General features: G+C 44.7%; 1 protein-coding gene across 2 annotated transcripts in view; it reads right to left on the reverse strand.

Annotated features, from left to right (window-relative positions):
* Positions 1 to 274: 274 nt before the first annotated feature.
* Positions 275 to 12,401, reverse strand: part of LOC109968630 (uncharacterized) — a 16,350-nt gene continuing 4,223 nt past the window's right edge. The window contains exons 2-6 of one of the 2 annotated variants that reach the window (XM_020615016.1): positions 8,909 to 9,141; positions 6,753 to 6,939; positions 6,545 to 6,640; positions 5,659 to 6,160; positions 275 to 5,072 (exon numbers count right to left, since the gene is read on the reverse strand). In XM_020615016.1, the coding sequence (XP_020470672.1) occupies positions 4,126 to 5,072; positions 5,659 to 6,160; positions 6,545 to 6,640; positions 6,753 to 6,939; positions 8,909 to 9,141 (1,965 nt within the window). In that variant the 3' untranslated portion in view covers positions 275 to 4,125. The other variant, XM_020615017.1, reaches the window with a different exon arrangement.

Genomic DNA, 12,401 nt, shown 5'->3' on the forward strand with positions numbered 1-12,401 from the left:
AGCAGTCACCAGCCACATCGACCTGATCAGTGTTTGATTGTTGTGTCTTGTTGCTTTTCTTCTTTTGTCTCTCCTCTATCCACTCACCCCAACCGGTCGAGGCAGAAGGCCGCCCACCAAGAGCCGGGGTCTGTCGGAGGTTTCTTCCGTTAAAGGGAGTTTTTCCTCCCCACTGTCACCAAGTGCTTGCTCAAGGGGGATTTGTTGGGTTTTCCCTATGTAATAATATTGATAACAGTAAGGTCTAGACCTTAGTTTGTAAAGTGTCCTGAGATGACTTTTGTTGTGATTTGGCACTATACAAATAAAATTTGATTTGATTTGATTTGATGAATTGGAAAAGTCTGAAGAAGTTTTGGAGGAATCTGGAGATTTCTCCATCCAGAGAACGACTTCATTTGGCCACAGCTAAAACGAGCTGCGTTACAATAGTACATTACTAATGCAACCTTTTGTCATTCAAATTCAGTTACTAAACTTGAAATTGTTAAAAGTCCACTTTGTGGACAAATGTACACAGTGACTGTATATTGACATCAGTGTTCATTCTTCTTTGGGCAAACCCTGGAACATGTTCTGTGCTAGTCATGATGGGGCAGCTAGGTTTGGACTAATAATAAGGCTAGTTTACTGTGCACATACTAAAGTATGTACACGGGCATGGCAGGGTGCTGGGAAAGGCAGAATTATTCATCTATTCAAGGCCAAGGGATCAAATATATAAGAACTAATATGATTATAAAATATATTTTTACATCTTACAGCCCGTATTTGTAGATTGTCCACAAACCAAAGTTAATGTCTTTGGCTAAACACTCCCACTGAGTTAGTATCAAACTAACATATTCTGCTTCTTGCATGGCCGTTAACACACTCACACACGATTTAGAAAAAGAAATCCTCAGATATTTTGACAAGTCCAATGACCTGAAACCCATCTTCAGAATCTTAAGACTAAATGGACGTTCTTATATTTAACAAAATTGCATTGAACAGTTTAATTATATGACACATCACATTAATCTGACCACTTCTTTCAGTGGTGCCTGTAATCATATGCTGAGTTTAGCAGCCCCTGTGACACAGAACAGACACCAGTGTAGCCCCAGTGAGACCCACTGCAGATTTTGAAAAAGAATAACAACCCCAGTTTCATCACTGAAACCCTGACAGGCTGGACAAAAGCCTTGTTTTGTAACTACACACTGAACGTCATGATATGCAGCAGGTCTAGGTTGTGTTCTGTGTGTGTTACCACTTCGGATTTTCACAAATGTCAGGATCAAAAACATAAAGGAATACTTGTGTGGAAAGCATTATTTGATTTGGTTAGACAGAGCTCGATGAGATGATTAAGCACGTTCATATCTGTCAGTTAAATGTGAGCCTGTGGCCAGCAGCTGGTTAGTTTAGCTTATCATAAAGACTGGAAAGGGGGAGAAAGTTTGCCTAGCTCTGTCCAAAGATAAATGAAATCCACCAGTATCACTGATGTGCACAAGCAGTGGGCCAGACAACGTGGAAGCAAACCTGGAGGGTACAAATCATTTCTAATGACTGTCCAAGTGCCAGCAGACTCCCAGTCTTTCCAGCAAAGAGAGTCTGACTACCAGCGTCTTCTCCCCGAGCCACACCGGGTGGTGGTCAGTCAGTCTCCCCCATGTTTTGCCTGCTATGTCACACACTACTTGGCCACAGTCAGGAGGAGGAGAGGCTTCTTTTAAAGCTCAGTAATTAGCACATTGTTTGTTTATTCCAGGCAAAAACTGAAGTGTAAAAACAACAAGTTGTAGCTTTACTGGGCGTTATGTTCCAGAGAATTTCTAGCTGGTTTAGCCAAGCTAGAAAACTCTGCTAAACTGTCTCTCGGCTGTGGCTTCGTATTTAATCTACAGACTCGATAGTGTCTCTCACTGAGAAAAGTCATAAGGATATTTTCCAAAACTGTCAAACTCTTCCTTAAAAGATCATGTTTAGTAAATTATAATGTATGAAATATTGCACAACAGGCCAAACTTCATTTTCAAACAGCTGTAACCACTAAACGCAGCAGGATACTAGAAACCCACTGTAAACAGTGCTGCATGGGAACCTCTCTACAGCGTCTCATCTATTTGCACCACAAGTTTGTCTCATGGAGATTAAAATGGTAAACCACCCAGGAGAAAGTGGAGGCTAAAAACAAATGTGGTAAAATAGCGATTTAGAGGCTGTTTGAACTTAAAGGTGCAGCGAGCCCAAAGTGAGCAGAGTCAACTTTACGATTTTATGGCACAGAGACAGTAAACAAGAGACGGAGATGGGGACACTTTTCCACAAGGCGACACAGCTGATGACGTGATATTTTGTAGCAGGCACAGACAGTCTGGTGTGTGAAGAATCCAGTCCGTCCAGTGAGTCTGTTAACACTGCACAGTTTGAAGCCCGGGCAGCTCTTCAGTGACTTTTTACAAACCCGTAGGTTCTTATAGGACACTGGTGCTGGTTTTAACACAGTTCAGACTGAATCAGTTTCTCCAGCCTTGGTAGAAGTGCCACCAGTTCTGTTCACTTCAGACTTGCAGGGGAAACGTGATGTTAATTTTCTTCCCAATGTTTTCTTTGGACACATCTAACCGATTACCAGGTCTCCCATTGTTCCAGGCGCAGAAATTCCAATCATACAGTAAATAACGTGACTGACATCCAGATTCACTGGAAATGCAGTGGGAGGCAAATTTAATTTTATTGTGTTTTTGCAAGAGAAGTTTCATTAAAGCTCAGATTTTATTTTCTGAGTATGTGCGTTCCCTTGGTCTGTGTGATGTAAATTTTCTCATCAGCCACTGATGAGAAGCACTGATTTATGACAGTATGGATCAGTGTGAAAGGGACAGTGCTGCTAAACCCACTGAGAATCAGCACCAAACCTGCAGCTTTGTGCAATTTTTACTCTTTTAGCTTTTTTTTCTTCAGGTGCATATGTACCGTGTGGTTGAGTCCAGTGGGTCTCACCCTCCTGTCCATATAACACCATTGGCAGCGTTGAAGGCTGAATGTTCGGTTGTCTGACTCTAACTGTTGTTCTCAACACTCAGTGAGCCTGATTAAATAAAATCATTCAGATAGCCAATGAGCTAACTAGCCTCTGAGAGTTAGCTAGCAAAGAGCTATCCCACTAGCAGTAAGCTAATCAGCCAGGGAGCTTATACTGTATTCATGAAGTATCAGCCCAATAGAAATCAAGCACCCCTGATGGTGACCCCAGAGAGCTTATGCCTTATTCCAAAATGGTTAAATGATCTACTTTTGTTGTGTTATATATTTGTAACGGTTTGTTACCCAGTGAAACCAGACAGAACACAGTACTTAGTATCTATTATGTGAGCCGAGTGGATTGTACTTTTGTTTCTATAGAAGTAGCTGCCAGCAGCTGTACATTTGAAGCCCTTCTACAGATTTCTCTCTCTCTATTTCTTCTCTAAGTCGTTTCATCAAGTGGGAAACAGATGCTGTAAAATTCCCTATATCTCAGTCATAATTAGTTGGAGGCCAACAGGAGTGTTGCTCCGACCCAGCTGCTCCTAATGACAACATGTACTGCAAGCTAACGTGGCAAGGAACTTATGAGAGAGCTTGTGAGCTAATTCACTAATGTCTGGTTAATGGTCTCCGGCTGAAGCGATTGGAGGGCTGAAAGAAGATGATGTCAAAAGTCAGTGTGAGACTATGAGGCTAGCCGCTATAGCAGTAGAACCACCCTGCTGTGAGTGGTGAACTTCAGAACATCCTCCCTGTCGCCTCAATGTTTCTTTTAACAATGGCAGCCGCTGTTTGGATTTTTGACTTGATTTTGCTCTTCAAAGGATTCCTGATTTCCTGTGGTAATGACTGGGAGTTAAACTGGTTGCGCTGGGCGCAACTATGATGCAGGTAGTTTGGCTCACGTAATTTCCACTGTGCATCTGATGCATGGTCATAAATGGTGTCAGCACACTTTCCATGCACGATGCCAAGAACTCATTTTAGTACTGAACTTTTCACCACACAAACAACCTTTTATGAGTCTGGGCCTGAGTGGCAGACTGGACGTTCATTCAGCAGTAACTGACAGTATAGTAGGATTGTGTGTCGGAGGTTTTCCCTTCAGACGGTAGTGACCGACAACAGAGGGCTGGGACAGAGCTGACTGTCGCTCTCCACTCGTGTCCCATGAGTCAGCAGCTCCTCCACCGTCGTCCAGTCGTCCAGCAGCTTGCTGTTCCTCAGTCGATTTTGTTTCATGTGGCTCAGCTCCAGCACCATCTGAGACGACAGAGACCCCTGACCTCCCCCGACTGGCTCCTCCCCTCCCCCTCTTCGTTCTCTGTGTTGCCGTGACAGCGCCAGGTGACGTCTCCTTTCTGTTCGGCTCCAGTATCGCCCCGCCCATCGGCCATCCTCCCCTTCATTGTCCCCTGCCCTCTCCCCCTCTCCTCGCACCTCCTCATCTGTCGTGACTTCGCTGCGCTCCCTGGCCAATCGGTAAGCTCGGGCTCTGAGCAGCTGGTTCCGGACTGACTTCTGATTGGACAGTCTGGAGCGTGGAGAGGGTGGAGAGCGAGGGCTAGGTTGCGGGGCTCCCAGTGTGCTGTAGAAAGGAACAGAGGGACTCTTAATGTTTCCAGTGCGATCCCCAAGAGTCTGAAAGCCAAGCCAGTCCGACACACCACTGGAGCCAGCTCCAGGACTCTTGGACAGGGAGTCCTCCTCTCTGCTCCAGTTTGTGCCCTGGCTGTTTCTCATTGTGCTCTGATGACTGGTCAGACTGGTTCTGTCTAAGCTGAGCTGGCTGGTGGGGTGACTGTTGCTGGGATAACTGGCCCTGCTCCTTGGCCCCAGTGGGTTGCTGGCAGTTCCTGGATGGCTGTTCTGGGGTTTGTGTTTCAGAATGTTTTGATCGCTCATGTTGGGATGGCTGGCCCTACGGCGGTGCTGGCCTTCGCTCAGATCTGTGATTGTTCGACTCCGTCCTGGAGCCACTATCAACCCCCCTCCTCCGTGCTGCTGCTCCAGCCATAGCGCCCTCCGCTGACAGGGCTCAGTGCGACAACCTGCAGACAGAGAGAAGTAATCAGGCACAAAGTGTTATCAATACACATTTCTGCCTTCAGCCATGGTAGCAGGAAGCTCTTGCTGTCGTGTTGGTATAATTTTGACCCTAACACTCTGTGGCTCTCCTTTAGGAGTTCCCTGTGATTACAGACTACATCAGTTCCAGGCTCTCCAGATTTGCTCCATGTCATTCTCCTCATTCTCAAGGAAGTGGTTCCATGTCTACAATGTTTTCCTTCTCTGACAAATTGTACATGCCCTAACCCTACAGGCTGACAATGCTATCGTCATGACACCTGCACCAACATACCTTTAAGTATCTTCCCTAACACTCATATACTGTAAGTGAGTGCTCTAACATTCAGACCACTCAGTTTGGGTTTTAGGGACAAACAATCAGATCAGTTGGAATCTGACTGTTTTTCTATGGCATCAGATGAATAGTTTAAGGAAATAGCTGAGCTTTCTTGAGGTTTGTTTGCTTGTTGTTCTTAACCTCCAGTAAGTCCAATCTATAGCACTTTGGAAATACCACAACCTGGATGACAGAGAATCTCCACAGATAAATGATTGAGTTCAACTCACCAGTCGAAGGGGAGGGTGGCGACTGATGGCGGGGTAAGGTGGGACTTCTCTCTGCTCTGTGAAAATGAACTGTTGTGGTCGTGCTGTTACCCACAGTGCAGCGGGAAGCCTGTGGCGCTCCGGGGTGGCGAATGGGAGTTGTCTCTGGGATGGACTCTAAATCCCACCGTCCTCTCTGCTCTCGAGGAGAGTGGCCTGAGCGAAGATGGTGAGCTTGCCGGTGGCTTCCTTGAATTTTGTGCAGTCGTCTGTGGTCGCCGGTGCTGACACTGTGGAAGCCAGAGTCACTGGGTTCAGAGGAGATCAGGGACTCAGAGGAAGAGGAGGAGCCTTGGGAGGAAGGGGTGTGGCCTGGCAGCGAAGACATGGCGTCTGTCTCGGCTTCAGAGAGTGCCACCTGGTGGTGAGGACTATCAGGGCCACATCCCAGTCCGCTGTCGAGCTCACTGAGGGGAAGGTAACCAAACGGTCGGTCCAACCGCCAAGGAGGACGATAGTCGGTCTAATGGGAAAGAGAAAGTTTGAACTGAAAAGTGCATTATTTTACAATACAAAGTACATCACATCAGTGTACATGATACATTTACCAGGATTTTAAAAACTACATAAATAGCAAAGTTGTTAGAAAGGTGGCATAAGACCCCAGACATGGTCCAGGCACATACATGACTTCCAGCTATGCAAGATCTGTTTGATGTGTCACCTGCAAAACCTTTATACAGTGAGCTGCACTCTGAGTGCTGAGCACAGGAGGCACTATAGCATGAAACAACAACAAGAAGTTGACTCCTTTTGCGGCCAAAGTCAGAGTGACTGAGGGGCAGAAAGAGGGCTCAGAGGTTGTTGTGAGAAACACAATGGCTGTGATGCAAACCACTGAAGTCACCTGTCTGGGGAAATTCTTAGGCTCTGTCTCTTTTGTAGCGTAGCAGCCAATCAGACAGCTCTCTGAGTTGGGCTGGTAGGGCAACATTTCTGGACTCTAGAACAGAACAAATACTAATGAGTGTAAATCCATTGCTTTTGTACAATGCAATAGTAATCAATGAACACAAGTTCCTAACAAAAAAGAAAATGAAAACATAGTAAATGACCTGGTAGTCCAGCCTGTCCAGGTGGTCCAGGCTGTAGGACACGCTGGGCAGGTAGCTGGGACCCAGGTGCTGGTCATGTGATGGTCTGGCCAGGTAGCTACTGGCTGGATAGACATCAGCTGACATCATCATGCCACGGTTTGTGGGGTATGGGTCAGGTGACACAGTCAGGTGACCATAGTAAGGCCTGTGCGGAGGAAGCAGTCAGATCATGGGGTGTTTTATAAGGAGGTGATGACTTCATGTCCATTCATATGTTTTTCACACCATCACCTAGTTTTTATTCACTGGTGAAAAATGTGATCATAGTTCTCATTTTCAAATATTACTTTTTGTTTAGTTTTAGTCTTGTTTTCATGAAAAATGAATATTTCTCATTATAGATTTTGGCAGTGAAATGAAAACTTATTCATGTCTTTTCTCTCTCAGTCTGTGATCCCAGGGCTCTTCTGGACACGACTCCTCACACCTTCCTGTCTCCAGATGAGTTTAGGGTCACGTATTGTAAAACCGTGTCGTAATAAGAGATGCCCTGGAAGGTGTGATGTGTTTTGGGTGTTGCTGATCAAAGGTCCTCATAGACTTGTGTTTATAGGGAAGTGTTGGTCCTAGAACTGTGGTACGTAGCCCTTTGTCTGTCGGCCCTGTTGCTACTCTAGGCTTCATAATCACTAGTGGTGTGTGGATCAATCCTGAAATGCTGATATTTCCGATCCCAATATTTCCTGTTCTAGGATCAGTTCGCACATTAAAACATTGATATCTAAAATACATAAGCTAATTCAGAGTAAATGTATATTTTTGATTCAACAGGGGACACAGTACCTATGCTATCCAGGACAGTCTAAATGATGCCCTGTTCATGGGAACGACTTGTCCTTCCGCCTGTTCTAGTCATATGCAAACGACAGCCCAGTAAATGCATGAGCCACTGCAGAATAAGGAAAACTGTGGATGGGATGAGTGGATGTCATATGCAGTTGCTGGGTGGAGGGATGTAAACAGCAACCAAGATGTCATGTAAAGTGTCCCTGTATGTATGAAGTGTGGACATCGTCGCACCGCCAACAGTTCAGTGTCTGGGCTGTATGTCCGTCCACAGTCTGTGAGCAGGGTGGCACCATTTGCTCTTAAAAAAAAAGTGGCAAGCCCTTAAAGATTCGTCTTATGTCGCCTCTCCTCCATCAGCCTCTGTTTCATCTGGTTTTTCACTATTTGTGACAGTTGTTAGGGTGATTTTTATTTTATGCACTTAAGAATGGTTTTATTTTATAGCACACATAAGTTTACATACTTATATGTCACAGTTATGTTTATATAGTTATGAATATCACCCTATGTGTTCACTGAACCACTGGTCGTGTGAGTCACTGAAACACTAATGCAACATCATAAGTCTTGTCCACTAAATTACTGAATTTCATTAGATTTATGGCTGTAGCTAAGGGGGCTCATAGTTACTTATCGTTCCTCTGGACTGGTGGACCCAAAGGAGTCTTGGTACGGTAAGGCTCCAAGTTTATTAAAATAGATTAGACGTAGATGAGAAAGCTTCAAAGGGAGAACAGTTATGCACACACACACACGCAGGCAAAACAGTTTTAATTAAGTGAAAACAAAGGAAGAAGTGAGTGTGTATGTAGGAATTACAGTAGTATAGGTATTCTTCCCCTTCCTAGGGCGCTGTCCACGGTGATTGGAGAAGAGAGGACGGACGGACTGAAGGACCAATAACGGGAGAGTTAAGTCTAAACCACGGCTTCTCCCCAACAGTTTTAGACCAATTAGATAGTAGTACCTTTTTATACAAATATTGTATACCACTAAGTTGAGGTCAGTCTTTTCTGTTTATCCTAAACAGTGAAGATCCATGTGCACATGCTAATTTTGATACGTTAATGCATAATAAATTTCACACTGTGAAATATATATATCCTCTTATTAGTCTTCTCTTTTCAATTTAAAAAAGAACACGCCTCACACAGTATTAGTATCACTTATACCAGCCTGGTTTTTACTTGGTATTGGATGAGGAAGGAAATGGTATTGCACATCACTCATACTCACATAAAATACAGGATGACCCCGGTGACATGATCCAAACCCCATCACTTCCAGTCTTTTACCCCAGGCCTTGTCCTTCCAGCGGCACCTACCCTGCACTGTAGCCATCTCCCCGGCCTTCCTCTCCCTCCATCAGTCCCATGGCTCTCAGGGTCTCCCAGTGTCTTTCTGTCGGGGCATTGCACTCAATTACACAATGCGACTGCCGCCTCCTGTGACCACGTCCCCCTCTCCCTTCCACCTGCACAGCGATTGGCTGGCCGTACTCGTCCACAAAGTGCAGCTCGTCCCGGTGGTGGTGCTGAGAAGGGTCATGGGTCTTGACCTGAAGACAGGGAGCACTACATGTCAGGGCTTGTGCTGAACTCAGCACAGTGAATAAAAGGTAACTAAACAAACACTTTATTGCAAAGTTAAAAAAATATTCACTGTTCACACATTACAGACATGAAGCACTGTAATAGTTGCATTTGGTTCTTTTTTTAACTTTTGAGGATGGGTTGGTAGCAGGTTGGTTTAGAGATCTGACATACTACAAATTACCCTGCTTCTGCTGTGTAACATATTTTATTAAGGACCGAGGCAGCATAGCTGCTCAGTGCCACAGTGGGAGTTGGACCTCCAACACAAGGTCAGTGAGGTTTTTTTCATTGGATTTTTTTATATACACAACTACAATTGTATTACATAACGTGGCATATGATTCATTAAAGGATTTTTTAAAATCTGACATTTAGCATAAGTAGGAGACCAGGCAAGAAGAGCCTGCAGGATTGTGTTTGAGATAAACAGCCGCTCATTTCTGTGGTTATTTCCTCTCCCTCTGGCCGAAGGTGTGTTAATTAGAGAAACAGCTGCTGTAGTGTTGGATGTCTGCAGACCTTTGAAACATTCTTTAACTACAAAACCTTAGGGCAGAACACATTACAAACAGTGACAACATCAACATCACACAGATAATGAAGAAAAAAAACAGATCAAATGAGTTCTTCCCAGAAGGCTTTGCAGACAAAGCTTTAGTTTAGAAGCATTCAAATCTGGATAAATATGTTAATGATATATTTTCTCACAACACCCCCCTCCATGACCCTCTGCTGCCTACAGCCTCCTGTTGTTATTCCAGCTTCTCCACCCTGTGTTGTCAAAGTACGGTCTGTAAATCAGCCCCGCCTGCCGCCTAGCCAAGGTTAGAAGAAGGGTTTTTCCAGCCAGTAGTCATGTCAAACAGCCATGGAGGAGCTCTGGGCGGCTAATTGTAACTGATACTTCACCTCAGTCACCTACTAAATAAGTCAACACTTTTTCATAACTGCAAATTGATATTGGATTAGCATTTGTTGGATATGTGTAAAATTATGTGTGTTGATATGTCAACTGTCTTTACATGCTTGAAAGAATAAATCAATCAAATCCAATCAAATTATTGTGTATTATCTCACACATCAGAGAATTCAGGAAAGAATAGGGGATCTCAAATATCAAATGGAATTGTGTCACCATTTTGTCAACTTGAAATGTAAAGGGACAGCTCGCGCCCTGAAGGCCGCTCTGTCATGTCTGCTGACACCACTGTTGTTGTGCTGGATTGTGTGATAACATCACATGTGAAAGCTAAGGTGCAGTGACGTTAAGGAGACTCAGTCTTTACAGCAGCGTGATGTAGGTCAGGATTCAGCAGCACTCTGTAACCTCTGGACATGCACATTGTTTTTACACCCACAGTGCAAGGCCTGGAGCATGCCTACGCATACACACACACACACACACAGTACAAACACTGGCACAAAAATACAAACACACAACTGTGCATGTACATAAACAGTTCTTCCATGTGGGAACCTGCTTCAGTCAGACATGCAGAAGCGTGCACACTGCACACACAGAAGTCAGAGATTGAGAGTGATGTGTTGCCCTGGAGACGTGCTGCGCTCCACTGCACTTGGACAGTGACACAGACTGAGCTCGCTCTCCTCCTTCATCCATCCCTCTCTTTCTCCCAGTTGTTTTTTGAAGCTTTGACTCAATTTTCACCGAAACTCAAAGTGAAAAACTGCAACACTCTTCGCTCTCAGCACAAAATCACAGTTAGTACAAATCCAAGTGTCAAATGCAGCAAGTTGTGTAAAACTATCTGATGTTGAGATGCTGGATTTATTTCTGTGCATTTCTGTCACTGCAGTTTAAACAGAGGCTGGTCCCATCAAATCAAACAACACTTTGAGTGGTGTACAGTAATGTTCAGTGAACATTCAGACACAGTGAAGCATCACTTCCCTGTGTCGCCATCCAAATGTAGCATAGCTCAACTGAACGTAGAGAAAATCTGAAGAGAACATGTTTCCATCCACTACTGTTATGGAAACGTTAGGAGCTGGTTAAAATTAAAGGAGTGTAAAAGATCCTCCTCCATGAAGGATTCCACCAGGATCCCAAAACCTGGTGTGCATCTCTAGCTAGTATCCTCCTGATGGCCAATCAGCTGCAGTCGCTGATGTAGCAGCTTGTTGTTGTGTCCGTGATTCCTCTCTGCCTGGGCCTCTGTGTTTATCTTTCTCTCTCGCCTCTATGCAAATGGATATGTTACATATACTGTACAGATGGCGCCAGCTGAGAGCAGACTCCTGACTGACTGGGTGGAAGTCCAGCCAGCAGGGTCACTGATCAATCAGTTGATCACTGTCCTGATGATCTGATTGATCTTATTCCCAGAATGTCAGACACTGGGATCTCTGTGCTGCGTGGAGTCACCTGAGAAGGTTTTATTTCCTTGCAACACAGCATCGGTGGACAAAATGTTCCGACGTGCATGGCAGGACAATTCGTGTTCAGCCTTCAGAGATGAGCACGTGACAGAAACGTTGGTCTTGCTGTCTCTGTTGCACATTGTTCAGCCCTGCGTGTCTGTGTCAAGCCCTCTGATGACTGAGGCGTTCACCCAGTAGATGTGGTGCTAAATGAAAACATAGCTAAGCTGATCATCTCAAGGGGAAGAAACCTCAAATATCCACATGCAGCAATTACTGAGATGTGGCTCAGTGCTCCGACACACAGAGAGACATGAGGAGGAGCGCTTAGTAACCAGGACAAACAGGCAACAAACAAAGCCTTTCCAGGAAAAACTGCCAGTGACAGACAAATGTGTGGAAGTGAAGCTGGAACACTCGTCATAATGCGTCCAGGCTTTGTTCAGATAGAGCATAAAAACAAGTTTTGTTCTCTGCCTTCGCTTTTAATAGTGCTCCCTTTTATTTCCCCCAGTGAGTCACCAGTGGAACTCATGCACGGCAGGTTTTTGTGTCAGAGAAAATGATAATGCACTTTCGAATCAGGAGGTAGATGAATATCAGCCCTGTGGCCAGTGAAGACAGCTGCAACATGTCACAACACATGTTCATATTTACCGTTTAAAAGAGAAGTCGCAACTAAATCTTGGCCTGTATTTTTTATTTTTTAACAAAAGTGCTCAACATTTTTGGCAAAAAAACAAAAATAAATGAGGTTAAGTTGTAACAGACACATGTTCCTGCCTCAGTACAGACTGGAGACAGACAGGAAGTTCAGCATGAATGAGCTGTGCTGTCAGAG

This window comes from Monopterus albus, unplaced genomic scaffold, assembly GCF_001952655.1.
Source record: "Monopterus albus unplaced genomic scaffold, M_albus_1.0 scaffold155.1, whole genome shotgun sequence".
Classification (NCBI taxonomy): Eukaryota; Metazoa; Chordata; class Actinopteri; order Synbranchiformes; family Synbranchidae; genus Monopterus; species Monopterus albus.